At 39.1% G+C, this 18,742-nt stretch overlaps 1 protein-coding gene across 2 annotated transcripts; it reads left to right on the forward strand.

Moving 5' to 3' along the window:
* The first annotated feature begins 5,059 nt into the window (after window positions 1-5,059).
* Window positions 5,060-16,988, forward strand: LOC308101994 (peroxidasin homolog). 2 transcript variants are annotated; one of them, XM_080451563.1, is made up of 6 exons: window positions 5,060-5,183; window positions 5,410-5,667; window positions 7,147-7,407; window positions 9,479-9,637; window positions 11,392-11,472; window positions 12,791-16,988. In XM_080451563.1, the coding sequence occupies exons 1-6, from the start codon at window positions 5,066-5,068 to the stop codon at window positions 12,976-12,978; spliced, it is 1,065 nt and encodes a 354-aa protein (XP_080307689.1). In that variant the 5' UTR covers window positions 5,060-5,065; the 3' UTR covers window positions 12,979-16,988. The 2 variants fall into 2 exon arrangements, with proteins under 2 accessions (XP_080307689.1, XP_080307690.1); XM_080451564.1 differs by having other exon boundaries at window positions 12,794-16,988.
* Window positions 16,989-18,742: the final 1,754 nt, after the last annotated feature.

Genomic DNA, 18,742 nt, shown 5'->3' on the forward strand with positions numbered 1-18,742 from the left:
CACAATAATGTTAACCACTTTAACCTTTTATACTTCGGCTATTCAAAAATAGCAGATCTACAAGCTCATAGCTTGTAGATCTGCTATTTTTGAAAAATCGTGAACATTTGTGCAAACCTTTGAATATAGATATAGATATATAGATGAGATGAACACATTAACATGATTGTGTACATTTTCAATGCTGGAATCCTGAACACTACTCATATTTAATTTTATATGCTGTGGTGGAAAAAGTACTCTCAGTTTTTTACTTAAGCAAAATTATCAATACTGCAATGTAGAATTACTCTTTTACGTTTTTTTAAGTAAAAGTAATCAAAATGTACTTGAGTAAAAGTACAAAAGTAATGGTATCAAAATGTACGTAAAGTGCAAAAAGTAGAAAGTACTCATTATGCAGAATGTTTTCAAATGTATAAATTGTGTACAAATCTTTTGACAATAGCAGACCTACAAGCTCACAATGTGTCGCATTGTGACGCATTGTGAGCTTATAGATCTGCTATTTTCAAATGGCCTGAAATGCATTTAAGTCTGAAGTGGTTAATGCATGATTTAACAATGTTTTGTAATAATAATCAAAATCTACAAAGTAATTAGTAACTAAAGTTTTTTTTATAATTGTAGTGGAAACTACAATATTTGCCTCTGAGATGTAGTGGAGTAGAAGTAAAAGTACTGAAAATTGGAAATACTCCAGTAAAGTAAAAAATACCTCAAATTTGTACTTAAGTACAGTACTTGAGTAAATGTACTTAGTTTACACCAATGTTTGTATGATTTGTGGGCAGATGTTTTTTATATTTCTATATTGCTTTATAAGAGTAGTGAACAGACAGTTTTGTATATTTCGGTGTATATGATGCTTATAAAATCCAAGCCCTAGAATAGCTGATATTCCATACACTGTAATACATGTGTCATAAATAATGCAGCCATAGAACACTCAATATAATTTAGTGGAGGGATTTATTCTCATTTATAGCCCTGTGTTTACTCACCCACTAATTCATTGCTGTGACCTGGGGTCAGCTCTTGTCATATAGAATCAAATCTATTTGAACGTTGTTGCAGAAAACATGTATTTTTAGTGAAATATCTCAATTATCCATGAGATTTACACCATCATTGTACTTGGCAGGATGTCATTCATGCACACTTCCTTCAATGAGCGCATACGTAGAGCTGTTCCAATACCAATACCAGTATCAGAAAAGCTGCCGATACTGCCTACAATGCTGGTATCGGTGAGTATGTCAGTCTGTGCCATTCCGATACGATGCCATGTAATTTATCACATGATGATATGTCATTTACAGTCATCAATTAGTTTGAATTCTTCAGTTGATTGTTTTATCCTCCTACTGTACTATTTACATTATTATTTTACTAACTTGTAGCTGCACTTTAACAATTATTAATGCCATTTTTATGTATTCCTATATTCCTAGTTTTCTGCTCACACTAGGAAGATGATGCCAAGAGTGATGTCGAACAGGGCGGATCTTCTAGACACCAAACTCCATTGTCTCAGGTATGCCAACAGCGCAAGTAAGCTGTTGATGTGCACCAAAGTCAATTGGAACGGTTTAAGTCTTTCTGAATGCTTATTTTCTGTCACACTAGGGAGCTGATTCCGAGAGTGATGTTGAGCAGGGCGGATCTTTTTGATGACCAGCCACCGTCATCTGTAACAATGTGTCCAGATGCCACGAAAAATGATAAATGAGTCTCTATATTCCGTATTATGCTTTGGACACACCGTCAGTAAGTTGGCTTTCAATGACTTACAAACCTTCATTGCCCAGATGGAACAAATGGCGTCCCAAGTTAGTCTGTACAGATTCATGAAATATTTAATATTAATGACACCTTTGTGCAGTATACTTATTTGGTGGTGAAGTTCCAGACTGCTTGCTCATGCAGAAACAGCCCAGGGGATCCACATTCTTAATAAGGATCAGTGTTCATGAAATAGTCTCTGACAAAACAACTACAGGAAACGTTAACAGAACCCCAATTCTGTGAAGCATTAGGCTATAAATGTATCAGGTCCAAGATGGACCCACACAGTATAGATAAGATCACTGGTTCTCAATTGTTGTGTGTGCGGACCACCAGAACTGAGGCCGATTCTACAAATGCCTTCTAAATCAGTAGTTCTCACACTTTCAAGATTGTATAAAAATGTTCAAAAATAGCAGATTGTACAAGCTCACAGTGTGGCACAAAGTGACGCGCTGTGAGTGTATATCTGCTATATTTTTTTTATAGCTAACGCAAAAGTCTAAAATGCCACAGATGCTTTCCCGGTTTTAATGTTAATCATCCTGATTTTGCTAACTTGCCACTTTCATTGAATGTGCACAATGTTCCCATTTTTATGTCCTCCCCGTTTCACATCTGGCCTTTCCAAACTTAACTTCCTCCTAAATTAAGAGTAAAGCACTGTACTGTATATCGCACTGTATATCTGTCGCTCTCTGCGGCCAGTGGCACGCAGGGTGTACCGTCCAGGACAAATGGTGGAAAAATCTACCCACACATTCCAAGATGACTAGCTCTTTAATACAGCACAAACTCAAACCAAGTAAGTAAAACATGCTACAGACCCACCAACCAATGTGAAAGAAAAATGTATTTCTTATTTATCAAGAAACATCTTTCAGGCACAGAACAATCATTAATGGGCGTCACAACTCGACTCAATAATTCAACTTGATTGTCATATGTCACAATCAATGTTCTTTGTAAAGAAAGTTGGTGAACTTCTTTTTTGAACAATCTCATATCGTTTGTAGTTTTCAGGAAAGTAAATAAGAATAGAGATAGAAAGAAGGAACAGGGAAAACAGTTCAGCTATTGTGGGAAAATATGAGTTGTGAGTTGATGTGGCGTGGCATCAAGCTACGCTCATTAAGTTACAAGCTGGATATGAAATGACATATGAACGGATCAGATTGGAGATGACTCAGCGTTAACTTGTTAGTGCAGCATCCCCATCGCTCTCCTTTCCTCATCTAGTCACTTGAGTTCGAGCCATGTGAACCGCATGTGTTTGGTTGACTTGACTTGGGTTGCAACAAATTACCTTTCAATCAGTCTCATGAGATTGGTCCCCACCTGGACGAAATGATGCATCACAAGACCTTCTGTGCAAAAGCTGTTGGGAAAGATGGGTGTTAACTCATTGAGACCTGGAACGCATCTGTGTAATTTTTTTATTTTTTATTTGAGCTAAAAAGCATTATTTCACACTTTGGCTATTAAAAAATAGCAGATATACAAGCTCATGCCGCGCTATGAGCTTGTAGATCTGCAATTTTTTTGAAAAATCGGGAACATGTGTGCAAATCTTTGATGATACATATCATTTTGGGGGTCCTTGACATGAAAAAGTTGGAGCACCACTGATATAGCAACATACTGTTAGGATTTAGAAAACATTTTATATATGTATTTGGCCACGGATGCCCATCTCAAAATGTTTTGTTCCAGGGACCCCCCCAGAAGCTAAATTTGAGTTTAAAATGTTCGCTTTAAAAAATATATATATATTCAAAGATTTGTACAAATTTTCACGATTTTTCAAAAATAGCAGATCTACAAGCTCATAGTGCAGCGCAATGAGCTTGTAGATCTGCAATTTTTTAATAGCCAAAGAAATCTAAATTGACAGAGATGCGTTCCCGGATTGAATGGGTTAAGGCCATGAAAGTCCCGATTTCAAAATGTATCGGTCGGTTGTGGATGTGGGGGCTGATTAAAGGGAGCGCCGACGATACCGGCGAAAGAAACTGTAAGAACATCTCGTTCACATGGTCATGCATCGTCAGATTGTGATGAAGCAAGTGACAGGAATGATGGATTAAATAGATAGTAGTTAACTTGTGTTAACTTGAATATTGAAAGAACGGTGGGAGGGTTGTATAGAAAAGTCCAGAACAAGTAACCGTGTTCTCAGTCGCCACGACTGATTTCAGCCATTTGGATTCCACAGAAGCCGGCATGTCTTCTATATGGAAGCATGTTGTGCAGCGAAAATAGCCGATCAACAAGCTCTCAATGCGTCTGTGACGCATTGAGAGCTTGTAGATAGGCTATTTTCGGTTATTATTGTAAGATTAGAGCATTTGAAGTGGTCAAACTAGCAGCCTAAGTATCCCTGTGGACTCACTAGCCCTGGTCCAGAGCATTAGTGAGTTCTCTCCAACGCCCTGCCAGGCGCTCATAGACAAGGAATTCCACTGCCCTGCGAGGGCTCCAACTGTAGTAAAAAATAAACAAAACCAAAAAGTGTATTTTACAGAGAAGGTGGGGTGCTGAGAGGCTTCTTATTGTTACTACAGTTGGAGTCCTCGTAGGGGAATTCCTTGTCTACGAGCAGAGCCGAGCGCCTGGCAGGGCGTTAGAGAGAACTCACTAACGCTCTGGACCAGGGCTAGGGCACTACTTACCACACTATTCCAAAGCCGGCTTTGCTTGTATTGAACCACTGAGAGCCAGATGTGTTAACCCACTAAATCCGGGAACGCATCTACAAATGTCTTCTAAATCCTAACAGTTTTCTGAAAAACGTATGTTGCTATAATATCAGTGGTTCTCAAACTGTTTCATGTCAAACACCCCCAAAATTGGCGGACCGCCATCTGAAAATATTTTGTTCCCTTTAAAAATATATATAATACTTGCACAAATGTAAAAAAAATAGCAGATCTACAAAATTGTGAAATATTACCCGAGAAATTAGCAACAATTGTGAAAATAGCCAATCAGCTATTTTCACAATATTTATCCGTGAAGGAGTCAAACAAAATGTAATGCCTCAACCTACAATTCCAAGTGCTTGTCTTGGGTGTCTTGATTTTAATTTAAAAAAATGGGGTGGTCGCAGCCTGAAAAGAACCACTGAGAGTTTATCTGGTTGATCAAATTAATGAATTAATAAGTGTGTTGATTTCTCTGGCATTCATCCTGTCATCAACTCAAGCAATGACAAATGCCATAATCTATGTGCTGTGTGTTTGTGTGTAGGTTGAAACAGAAGGAGGAGATAAAGGACATGAAATGCGGTGGCAGATCCTGTCTGCTCATTCTACACAACATTACAGGAAGTTGTGTTTTCACCTCCAGACCCCAAACATGCAACATGGAGACAGCAGCGTTCTGCACTATAGCATGTGAGTAGTGTGTTTGTGTATTTATTTATATATGTGTATGCAAATATGCATGCATGGATTAATTTATTGCCCTGAGTGTTAAACATATGTCCTCTTTGAATTCAATATCTGCTTGACTTGAATGGACACTGGACTTTGAAAAATTGGCTTGTAGTTGTCAGGTTTTCAGAACATTCATGTGTTCTTCTCTGTCTTTGTTTCCTCCCTCCAATCTCTGTCTCTTCAGCCTTTCTGACCATCACTCCAAACAGAACTCAGATGTTTGAGTATGAGTCTCTCAGGCTGAGCTGTGAAGTCCAGGGGAACTTCACCGCAAAGAGGAATGTTTCATTCAACGGGAACATTTCTGAGTGTTCCTCTAACTGGGGGAAAATAAACATGTCCCAGTGTGTTATCCAAGACCTGTACTCTGAAGATACTGGAGAGTACTGGTGTGAATCTGCACAGGGAACATGCACCCATGCTGTCAACATCACTGTGACTGGTAGGTCCATTAAAAAATGTCAATAATAATTCTCTAACACAAAATCAAATGTATCGTCACATCACAAATTTACACCAATTATAAAGTTATGGGTGAAAGTATTTTGTGCATGCTTCCTACGACTGCAGTTACAATGTTAACCCATCAAAACCGGGAAAGCATCTGTGTCATTTTAAATTCTTGCGTTGCCTATTAAAAAATTGCAGATATACAAGCTCACAGCGCGCCACTCTGTGCCGCGCTGTGAGCTTGTACATCTGCTATTTTTGAACATTTTAGAAAAATGATGAAAATGTGTGAATTACTGATCTAGAAGGTATTTGTAGAAATGTGCATAAACCTGTTTAAGAATGGTACGGTTACTGTACGTAGTCAAATGTACAACAGGTGCAAATATACAGTATAAGTGTATAGTATAGGTAGTATAGACAGTCATTTTTCACGCTGTTTAAAAAGGACTGTCTACACTTTGTGTGACGGTCTGAAGAAGAGCCTGGTGGCTCGAAACGTTACCAAGTAAATTGGATTTTGGGAAAAGCAATACTGGTGTGCACCACCCTCTGTATCTGTCTGCAGTCCAGGGTGGTGCAGAATGCCATTCAAGCAGTGGTGGAAAAAATTACTCACATTTTCTACTTAAGTAAAAGTATTAATACTGCAATGTAGAAATACTCTGTTACAAGTAAAAGGCCTGTGTTCAAAATGTTACTTGAGTAAAAGTACAAAAGCATTGGCTTCAAAATATACTTAAAGTACCAAAAGTAAAAGTACTAGCTTGTAGATCGGCTATTTTCAAATAGCCTATGTATAAAATAGGGCTATCCCTAACCCCATCTCAAAATATGTTGGTCCAGGGACCCCAGAAGCAAAGATTTGAGTTAAAAATGTATATACTGTATATATATTCAAAGATTTGCACACATTTTCCACAATTTAAAAAAAAATAGCAGATCGCCCAAGCACTCGATGCGGCGCTATGAGCTTGTATATCTGCTATTTTTGAATAGCCAAAGACATCTTAAAATTACGTTCCCTTCCCCCGATCTTAATGCCTTAAAACTAAAATGTATATTTTTCTTAATTTTTACCTGATGCTCTGTGTTTTTCATATTTATCCATGTCATTTTAACCATTCACATCAAACTGTGATTTCATGTACCTGCTGCTATTTCTAAATGCTGAAGAGAATCATTTCTGTCATTCACATCATTCAATCATTCTCTTCCCTATTGCACCTTTTCCTGTGACTGCAATGTTGCGAGCTCGTACAGAAACATCATTTCACCCACTCTTTTACATATGTAAGCGCGTGCTGTGACAATACATTTGAGTCTGATACTTGTTGACATAGCTTACTGGTACATTTGACCCAGTCTCTAATTTTCTGTAACAACTTTGCCTTTTTTATTTTTATTTTACATGTTTAGCTTTTCAATGGAGAAATGTTTTGATTGAGAGACCAGCTCAACTGTGTTTCAGATGGAGATGTGATCCTAGAGAGTCCTGTACTACCTCTGACAGAGGGAAGTGATGTCACGCTCCGCTGCTTGTACAAAGACAATACAACTGGTGAACCATCCTCTGACCTCCCAGCTGGTTTCTATAAAGATGGATCCCTCATCAGGACTGAGTCCACAGGACAGATGACCATCCACAATGTCTCCAAGTCTGATGAAGGATTCTACAGGTGTAACATCTCTGACCTTGGAGAGTCACCAGAGAGCTGGATGGATGTGACAGGTGACACAGCACTCTATTTGAAAAATATATATTCGTAAATAAAGCACACACCGATATTTAGAACCAATTACGACTTATAATAATCAAGGAGATGGGTTCATTACAATTTTTTGTAAATGGTCATCACTAATGCTCATTATAATAGAGCACCGAAGTCTGACGTAATTTACACATCCTACCTGGTTCGCGGTTTTCCACCCCCGTTCTGAATCCCCATAGACGTCTTTAATATCGCGTCAAATAAGAACTGTGTTGCAAAAATAAACAAATGACCCCAGCAGTTTGACTCTTATGGATATGAAGCATCAACTGGCAGTGAGAAAACGCTAATGTTACTTTCACCGAATTAGTTACATTTTCGCCAGAAACAGACTGTATCAAATATAAGTGACTGACTATCATAAACGATACAGAACCACCTCCCTGACAATATCGCCGAGACAGTTTGTTTATTTTTGGAACACAATTCTTATATGAGACGATTCTAAGATGACCCAATGTTATTCTCCATAGAGACATTACTTTACGAACCAGGGGATGAACGAGTGACGTCAGGACTTCTGTACTCTATATAGTACCAATACCATTTTTGTCTACTCACTCTGTGTCCTCTCCCTCCGCTACCGCTCCGAGGTGAGGTCCTACACAGCTCGGTGCTTGTTGGGCGGGACATTTTCGAATATTTTCCACTATGCATGATTCTTACCCTTTTCCGCACATCGTATCTAAAAAGTAAAGGTCGTCCCCCCTGCTCTCAGATAACTTCTAGCGGAAAAGAAAATCTAAGCGACGGGAGCAGTACTGCGCATGCGGACGGGGGTTGACTGGCCATAGGCTGACTAAATAAGCGATTTAAACGCTTGTTTCAACCCATCAGTTAGATTTTCTTCTCTGCTAGAAGTTAAAACATATTCGAAAATGTCCCGCCCAACAGGCACCATGCTGTGTGGAACCTCATCTCGGAGCTATATAGCGGAGGGAGAGGTTCCGATTGGAGCTACATCGGTGGGGAAACCAAGCTAATAGAAACTGCAGGCTGTCTAGTGTCTATTCCTGGAAAGTTAGCGTGCTGAAATTGAGGCCACTGTTCTCGCATTAATTATAATATTATAATAATAATGATAATATTAATAATATTAAAATATATATATTATATTGTTTGAAATGACCAAACCTGCCTACCAATGATGTCACTGGTAGGCAGGTTTCTGAACTGTCAGCAGCCCTCCTCTGAGACACAGAGTGAATACACTAATGTTACCATAATATAATGTGCATTAGTGAGGAGTGACATTATGAAGATGGGTGGTCCTTTAAGCCCTGTAATATACTTTGTTGTACAATGGTGGTGTGTACAAATATTGAAAATAGGCGATCTACAACCTTGTAGATCAGCTATTTTCATTATGTTATCGTTTAATAATCGTTCATTAACCCATTAAGACCGGGAACGCATCTGTGTGTCATTTTTAGATTTCTTTAGGTTTTCAAAAATAGCAGATCTACAAGCTCATAGCGCGGCACATCTGCTATTTTTGAAAATTCATGAAAATGTGTGCAAATCTTTGAATTTGTATTTTTTAAAGTGAACATGTGTAACTCAAATCTTTGCTTCTAGGGATTCTACAAATGTCTTCTAAATCCTAACATTTATTTTTTTGAAAAAACTCCCAAATAACCCAAAATAACATGTATTTGGCCAAGGACCCCCATCTCAAAATATTTTGTTCCAGGGACCCCCAGAAGCAAAGATATGAGTAAAAATGTTTTGCTTTAAAAATATATATAAATTCAAAGATTTGTACAAATTCTCACAATTTTTCAAAAATAGCAGATACAGCCTCATAGCGTGGCACTATGAGCTTGTATATCTGCTGTTTTTGAATAGCCAAAGAAGTCTAAATTGACACAGTGGGTTCCTGGATTCAATGGGTTAATTGTTCAAAAATCCAGGCACAAGTTTGAAATTAATATTGATTTTAAGTCTCATATCCCAGCCCTATTGTGGTATTATTTGACCTTTTACAATCTAACCACACCTGCATCTAAGTAGCATTATGATTGTTTTTAGGACAGAATGTGGTTCGTGGCGGAGCTGTGTCTGCGTATGAGGAGCCCTCTATGGAGGAGCCGTCACGTTTCCTGTACATTCTACTTCCTGTGTTGGCTTGCGTAGGGCTCTCGCTTGCCTCCTTGGTGATGTGGTCACAAATCCGCCGAAGACGCAGAGGTGAGACTTTCACAACAAACACTTTGAATCAGACAACATTAACCCATTCAATCCGGGAACGCATTTCTCTGTCATTTTTTATTTCTTTGGCTATTAAAAAATAGCAGAGCTACAAGCTCATATGAGCTTGTAGCTCTGCTATTTTTGAAAAATCTTGAAAATGTGTGCAAATCTTTGAATATACAGTATATATTTTTAAAGCGAACATTTGTAACTCAAATCTTTGCTTCAGGGGGTCCCTGGAACAAAAATATTTTACAAATGTTCGCTTTAAAAAATTATATTCAAAGATTTGCAAAAAATAGCAGATCTACAAGCTCATAGTGCGGCACTCTGTGCCACGCTATGAGCTTGTACATCTGCTATTTTTTTTATAGCCAAAGAAATTTTAAATGACACAGATGCATTCCCGGATTGAATGGGTTAATTCAACATCACTCTGATACTGTTACACATGATGCAGATACATTTCATTTATCATTCATTCATGTTCATATGTGCAATTTATTTCTGGTACTCTTTAATGTCCTACCTAAATGAATGAATGAATTATAATCTTAAAATCTCCCTCTCTTAATGTATCTGTTATTAATTGTGTTAACATAATATCACGGAGACATTTTGACCAAACCAAGTGTGATGTTTTGATACTCATTCAAACACTCTTAAAAAGTGATATGGCCTCATGTGCAGTCGTGCTTATTGAATATAAAAAAAAAACGACTAATGCAAGAATAATCTTCCCACCATTGTTCAACAGAGTGACTATTATTCATTGCCAGAAGGCTTCCTCCCTAACGGCCCCCACCCCACCCGATCGTGAATCATTCTCCCCTCCCACGTCTATCCCACTACTTCCTTTTACAGTACCTGCCCTTTTCTTGATTTACATCACATTTTGATGTAAAAGTAAATCAACTTAATTGTATACTGACTAATGCATGCACTCACATGACCATTCTAGGACCATAGGTATCATCTGGGCTCAGTGGCTGCACACCTTACTGTTGGTTTCTTTCTTATAATGTTTGTGATCTCCAAAGTGAAGCCGACAGTATTCTGTACTTAATCTGCACTTAATCAGATCATCAATTTAATGTCTAAAACCAGGTTGTGTAACCCCAGGTGTATGACACAGAACTGCATTGATGGAAGGATGGGTGTATCAAAGTTTCAAACAAACATTCAGCGTAGTTGATGATCTCACCGACATGAATACAGCTATTGTCTGGCTGGAAGGAGACAATACCAATACTGTCTAACGTCTAAAACTAGAGGTGTAATTAGTAACTGGAAACGTCTGCGTGATTGTTCAGGGCCTTTAAAAAAGTAAATAGAAAGGTTTTGGGTTGAGCAGGGGTCATGTTTAGTTACAGTACATTTTATATACATGTAGTCTTTATATATCGCCACTGTCAGGCAGAAACCTCGTATCTCCATATTTCAACCTTTTATGTTACTTCGTTATACAACAGTGACAAGCAAAATCAGCGTCGCGCTGCGACGCTTTGTGACGCTTTGTGACTTGTAAACCGGCTATTTTCACTATTTCATAAAGTTTTCGTTCCATTGTGTGAAATGTAACGTTTTTTGACATACAAGGTTTCTACCGGACAGTGACGATATATATTTTTACAATGCATTTGTGTTTTCCTGGTGCCTAATATTTGTCTTAATGACGTTTGTAAAGACATTGGGTTACTTTGTTGATATAGAATAGGATTTAATTTCTTGGGGATGTGATTGTGTTGTAGGTCGAGGTGAACTTGACCTTATACCTCGGACGTACACGGACATCACATTCACAGAACCCGTCCGGACCAACACCCCGATGGGTAAAGAAATTCAACACACACCACACAACCATATTTTGTCCAGCCAGCATTATATACATTCCGGTAACACTTTACTTAAAGTTCGGGTCCATAATGCATTATAAGCACATTTATAATGTGCTTATAAGGCATTATAACACCCGTTATAAATGTTTATAATGATGATTGACAACTTATAGCAACGTTTATAACGTATTATAAGTGCTGGTTATAATGCATTATAAGGTCAGTGGAACTGCACATTATACCTAGTACTATAACTTGGTTAGTTATAAACTGTCTTTATTATAAACATTTACAACGAGTGTTATGAAGCATTATAAAGCATTATGATGCATTATAAATGTGATTATAATGCATTATAGACACAACCCTTAAATAAAGTGTTACCTGGTAGTTCTAATGTGCTGTTCCACTGAGTTTATAATGCATTATGACCAGCACTTATACATTATTTTATTATAAGTTATAATACTTCATTATAAGTTGTTATGCATAATTATAAACATTTATAAGTGCATTATAATGCATTATAAATGTGGTTATAATGCATTATAGACCCAACGTTAATATAAAGTCTTAGCCACATGAACTCGAGCATCCCTATCCTAAGCATGTAACACAATGAAAGCCAAGCGCTCTCACCATACTTGGGTTGGCTATGCCTAGTGTCCCTTTTAACAATGATGTTTTATCATTGGAGGTACATGATTTCCCTCTTGTGGTTGGATTCTTCACACAGTGAAATTCTACAGTTCTTTAAAAAAAAAAAAAAAGTTCTACAGTTCTTAGATATTCTACACAGTATGATGCCAACCCCTCAACAAATTTCTCACAGCCACATTATGATTCAGAAACAAAGAAAACACCATATATACAGGAGAATAAGAATTTATGTTTCCGACAATTACCAGATGCCCTCATCCAGATCAACTTAAATAGTCCTTGTTCAGACTAAGTGCCATGAACACTTAAGGATTAGATGGGGTTATTTTTGTTTCATAATTTGGTCCGTAAAAAGAACAGCAATGGAAAATAAAAATAAACGTGTCTATTTTTGATTTGTTGAGCAAAAATATATGAGGCGGTGAAGGGTTGGGAGAAGATGAGGCAGGGAACAACCAGTTACACCATCGACTGCGAACATTTGACAAAAGCAGGCGAACATTTGGTGAAAGTAGCAGATCTACAAGTTGAGTGGGAAACAAATGAGGGGACCAAAATACAGACCGCCGGGGACCCCGCTCAATGATGTATAAACTTTGAAGTGGTTGATCTAATTTCAGATATTTGTCTTTGTTTTGTGTTTTCCATGAAGGAGGCTGGGCGGTGGTCTCTCCTTTGTACTATCTCTTCATTGAGATGAACATCAAGGAGTCTGGGGGTGCCACAGTGCAGGAGGGACACAGAAGAAGCGTGTCCCCGGTGGGAGTGGAACCCAGGCCACCAGAGACTCATGTGACACAGACAGTGGCACAGACACTCAATCAACACTCACTAGTATGAATGTCAATGTCATGTCAATCAATATTATTAGCACTGTATTGGACGTACGGTATGAAAAGGTGTTCCCATACAGTAGAAGGGGCGTTCCCACTGCATATGGATGATATTGGGGTGGTTGGTTGTCAAACAAACTGCTGACCTGGTGTGAGTTAGTGTAATGGAAGGATAAGGACTTAAAACTATGACACATTGTTGATTTACAAACTAAATGCATCAGAATGGTAGGTCTTATGCAGGTATGAAATGGACTAGGCATCTTATCTTCTTGTCTCCGCCAGGCCGAAAGGCATGGCGAGAGAGTATGTTTTGCCCCCTGTCCGTCCGTCCGTCCGTCCGTCCGTCCGTCCGTCCGTCCGTCCGTCCGTCCGTCCGTCCGTCCGTCCGTCATTCTGTCTGTGTACAGCTTATCTCCGGCACTGTTGGCTTGCTCGCAGTGAAACTGTGCACACACAATCCCTGGATGCCACAGCAGAAACTCTGCCCCAAATTTTTCACATGGCCCTTTTATAGCGCCACCAGGAGGCCGATTTGTGCAAAACATATTTTTTGACAGTACTCCTACAAAAAAAATTTTAAATCCCGCAAATTGGTAAACAGTATCTCTATAGTCATTAAACGAAACGACTCTTTCAGATTTTTCATATTCCATCCTGATTGGCTAAAAATGGCTTCAAGTTTGCAGGAGTGCTCCGTTTTGAACAAAATGCCTCAAATAATGAACACAACATGCAATTGCCTTGAAATTTTGCATGCATATTTCCACTATGCCGAGGAAGAAATGCCACTTGAACATGTTTAAATCAGCCTCATGGTGGCGCTATAACAGGCCGATTCGTGTTTTTACCTATAACTGCACCAAGCGCATTCCCTAGAGGTCAAGGAAAAACCTTTGCCCTGCATTTTTCACATCTGCCTTTTATAGCGCCACCAGGAGGCCGACTTATGTAAAACACACTTTTTTATATTACTCCTTCCGATTTTATCCAAATTTCACACAAATCGGTACACATGATCTCTATAGTCAAGTGATCAAGACGGATGTGTTTAATTTTTCATATTCCATCCTGATTGGCTAAGATTGACATCTAAAGTTTGCAGTAGTGGCTTGTTTTGAACAAAATGCCGCAAATCATGAACGCACCGTCCGATTGCGGTCAAACTTAGCACTCACATTCACACTACGTTGAGGAGCAAATGTCACCCTTTTAACATTGGCCTGTTATAGCGCCATCAGCAGGTCTAATTTAGCAAAACACATTTTTTTGAACAAAATGCCTCAAATCATGAATGCAGTGTCCGATTGCCGTGCGAGGCCTAAGAAGAAATGCCACCCTTTTCACATTGGCCTGTTATAGCGCCACCAGGAGGCCACAATTGCCTACATGACCTGGCGGAGACCTGTGCTCCGAGGAGCACTTTTTCTAGTTTATAATAGATTGCCTAGAACAGTGATACTTTGTATCAGGCTGCATGATGTCAGTTTCAGTGTTTATGTTTAAATGCCTGCCAACATGTAGCGTTTTTTTTTTTTTACTTGAAAGTGTTTGAAAAGTCTTGCATAATTCTGATTCTGTTTTACACAACTCCTCTCTTCTTGGGGGTCCCTGGCACCAAAACATTCTGGGGGGGGGGGTCCCTGGCCAAATACATATCATTGTGGGGGTCCTTGGCACGCAAAGGCTTGAGAATCACTTATTTTAGAAGCCATTCGTCAAGTCAAGTCAAATTCATTTATATAGCACATTAAAACAACAGCAGCTGACCCAAAGTGCTTTCCAAACAAATAGCAAGAACAAATAGACCTTAGTCTATTTACAAAGCAAAGTAAAGGCATATAAAAAAGCAGTAGCAACAATAACAGAACAAAAAAAAATAAAAACAAAGCAGTGACAAACAATCAACAGACAATGACCTCAAACTATGTTAAAAGCATAGTGGGTCTTCAGTTTGGATTTAAAAATCTCAATGGTGGGGCTTATCTTGATTTGAAAAGGGAGATTATTCTAGAGTATAGGTGCGGCCACGGAGAAAGCCCGGTCACCTTTGGTAATGAGGTTTGTTGGGGGAACTGAAAGGAGTTTCTGAATGGATGATCTTAACCTAGTGGCAGGAGGCTTATTTAACAGATCAGAAATGTATGGAGGGGCTAGGCCATTGAGATTCGTAGAATCGGCCTCAGGTCTTAATGGGTTAAAGCCCAGTCTGTTCTTTTACAATGACTAATCTCAAGCTGTGTGTCTGTGTGCTGTCTGTGTCTCTACCCCAAGCCCCCAGAAGCCAGTGGTTGCATTGAAGCGCATTGGACATGCTGGCCATTCATAGGTACTGCAGCTTAAAATGGCTGGGGCATGAACAAGCAAAAGCGGTTTCGACCAATGGGCTTGACTCACGAGCTTGCGCACGGGGCTGCGCACCGAGGTGACGCAAAACGTGTCACAGTGGCCCCAAATTGGCTACGCCCATCACATTTCCCAACCCGGAAGAAGGGGTGATTTCGCCTCATGCGCTGGGTGAGCAACTCAATGCAAGTGGATGGGAGGGGATTTCTGGTGCCCTCTCTATTGTTTTTAACTCTATGCTCTACCCAGGTGTGAATATGCAATGAGAAAGGTTTTGCGAACAACAGCAATACTTCTGTTAATATAAGGATAATTCCTTTAACAGGTCGGTTCATGAAAGTCCTTGTGGTCTTGTTTCCAATGAGGGCCTGTGAGCAATTAGGGGTTAAGAGTCTTGCTCAGGGACACATTTCATTTCATCGACACATATGCTGGCCTGGCCTGGAATCGTACCTGGGGCAACCAGGGCCTCTGGCTCCCTAGGCGGGCTCACTAACCACTGAGCTATGGGCGCCCCCCTATAATATTGGTTGAAGTGTGTGTTACGATTAGTTATTTGTGGATTATATGTCCAACTAAATTAACTGTAGTCTACATGCTGTCATAATAAAATAGATTTCTGTGTATATGAATCTGTACCTTTGTCTTTTTAGGGGACATACTGTAGACACGTTTCTCAACCAGTGATTCAGGAACCAGCATCAGAACATTTGGGCTGTATTGATTATTCCGTATTGATATGGTTTGATAAGACTTCCTTTAGTTCAAAAATATCACAATTATTACTTATTATTTTCTTGTTACATTTTCTATCATTTTGTCCAACTAAAGCCAACATTAACCAGTTTATTGATACAAGAGCAAAGTTTGTATTACCACCTGAACAAATGTGTACGCACCCTGCCATACATCAAGTTATACTGTAGAGCAGGAAAAAAATATCTGTATTAATGTTCAAGCAGACTAACAAACACATCAGTAAGTAAATTATTGATTCTGGACTTATTTTTATTTTCAGTATGTACAACTGGCTGCTGTTAATCTGTATTACTTTTCAAGCAGACTGTAACAACCAAATATTTTAAGTAAATGGTTGATTCTCAACTTATTTTGTTTCCAGAGTGCATTTTTTCCCTCAACACAGGATTTAAGAATCCCAGGCCTAAAATAACACATTTCGGCATCACAATGCCCCTGGCCCTCGGCTTGGTACCTGAGACATAATTTGGCCCTTGGGGAAAAGTAATTGGGGAACCCTGTTGTAGAGGCAGCGTTCACCAAAGCCTGGCCTCGAGTTTGACACATGCACTGTATACATTAACATGGGTTCTCTAATCACCTAGATCAGTGCTTCTCAAACTTACATTTTGGTGTGGATTAGAGCATGGACCCCCATAACTCTTTAAGTGTACAAAGGGACCCCCCATAAATAAGTGTACAAATTGAGCCAAATGGGTCCTTACAGGTCCATTTGGTTCCATGTGTACACTCTTAGAGTTACAGACAGTAAAGGTCCATTTGGGGACTCGCTGGGGGTCCACGCTGGGGGTCCCCTGTTCAGACGGTCTATATCTGTTCAGCAAAAGAGCAAAGACTGAAGTCACAAGCTGTGAAGTCAGGGAAACGTGCGTGAAAACCCTATGAGGAACACGAGATTATTAGACACTCCAAGCTGTCAGCTGTTTGTTATAATACTTCCTTTTAAGTATTGTTTCCACAGTTGTATTTTCCTTCCAAAACAATGACTTGTAAAAAAATGTTTTAATAAAAAAAAGACCAGGAAGTTCCTTGTCATGTGTTTGTTTAAAATATATGGAAGCTCTCCAGTTCAACCAGGGACAGATTAACTGGCAGAGGACCAGAAACAACTGCCCAGAGCAGTCAGAAAGATTGACATGTAGTGGTGGAAAAAGTACTCGAATGTTTTACTTAAGTAAAAGTATCAATACTGCAATGTAGAAGTACTCCAATGCGACACGTTGTGAGCTTGTAGATCGGCTATTTTTAAATAGCCTAGATATAAAATAGGGCTAAAGTGGTTAATGTATGTTTTATAATGTAATATATTTATATCTGCAAAGTAACTAGTAACTAAAGTTTTCAATAATTGTAGTGGAGTAAAAGTATTGACAATTGGAAATACTCCAGCAAAGTAAAAGTACCTCAAAATTGTACTTTAGTACAGTACTTGAGTAAATGTACTTAGTTACTTTACACCACTGCTGACATGTAAAACACACTGCTCATGTGTCAAGAATGCTTTGAGGGAATGTGTATTATGTTTAAGTAATGGTGTTCTGAATGACCACAGATGTTACTGACACACAGTCATTAGTGTTACAGTTCACTGTAAACCTACAGTGTTTTAGCAGTTTTAAGTTCACTGTAATGGAGAACGTGATTGAATGTGTGTCCAGTCTCCACTCATTACAATATCGATGTTACTACATTGTTTTGGGGGTGGGGGGTTAAGGGGAGGGGGGTTAAGATATGTTGTTTGACATTTTCAAGCCTTTATTCGAAAGCAACAGTGGAGAGAGAGGGGGAAGGACATGCAGCAAAGGGCCCCTACACATACTGTATGTGCTCTACCAGGTGACTGGGACACATACCATATTGTTTTAATGACAATTGTTAATGTTTCTATTTACATTTTCTGTTAACGTTACAAGCTTGTAAATCACTTTAACCTGCATCCTGTAAATGAAAGGTGTAATAGACGTTTAACTGTATTGCTACTGCAACTGTCTGTTAGTACTAATACTAGGCTACTAAAGGCTACTTTTTTCCCCATGTTTTTTTTTCTCTCCTGATATCAGTACTACTATTTATTACACTTTGTGCTGTGTGACAGGCTGGTCTCTCCATAGTTGTTATATGAAATGTTTGTGTTCATGACAGTCTGGTCTTTCCAGGATTGTTAGACATAAATATGATGTTTGTGCTGGTGACAGGCTGGTCTCTCCGAGAGTTTTTACTACATAGTATGAAATGTTTGTGTTGGTGATAAGACTGGTCTCCAGCAATGGGTCTGTGTCTACAGCACGTCTTTTCACTGGTTCTACTAGTGGGAATGCTGATGGTAATAATCCACCACAAGAGACAAAGTGGTGAAGAGAAACAATTAATACAATGCATTCATGTTCACTTTCTGACAGGGGAGTGGGTCATTGTTGCTGCACTAGTGACACCTGCTGGTTGGACGGAGCATCTGTTCAGTGGGGAGAGGAACTGGGAGAGCATCAACTTCACACACTCTATGAAACCCCTCACTGCCAGGTGAAAAAAGAGGCTGGTGTAGATGAAATGTCGTTGTCTTCACCAGTGGTTTTCAAAGCAGGGGTCCTTGAGGGGGCTCCATTGGGTCCCCAGCTAAATTAAGTAAAGTTAGGCTAACTAAGCACCAATTTAACAACTTTAACTTT

Source organism: Gymnoscopelus braueri (assembly GCF_963280865.1).
Source record: "Gymnoscopelus braueri genome assembly, chromosome: 15".
Taxonomy (NCBI): Eukaryota; Metazoa; Chordata; class Actinopteri; order Myctophiformes; family Myctophidae; genus Gymnoscopelus; species Gymnoscopelus braueri.

What these genes read in the sequence shown, in the direction of transcription:
- LOC308101994 (XM_080451563.1), top strand. Translation starts at nt 5,066, where the DNA reads ATGAAATGCGGTGGCAGATCCTGTCTGCTCATTCTACACAACATTACA. An exon ending in AATCCGCCGAAGACGCAGAG is followed by an intron (nt 9,638 to 11,391) that starts GTGAGACTTTCA and finishes ATTGTGTTGTAG; the next exon opens with GTCGAGGTGAACTTGACCTT. An exon ending in CCGGACCAACACCCCGATGG is followed by an intron (nt 11,473 to 12,790) that starts GTAAAGAAATTC and finishes TTTTCCATGAAG; the next exon opens with GAGGCTGGGCGGTGGTCTCT.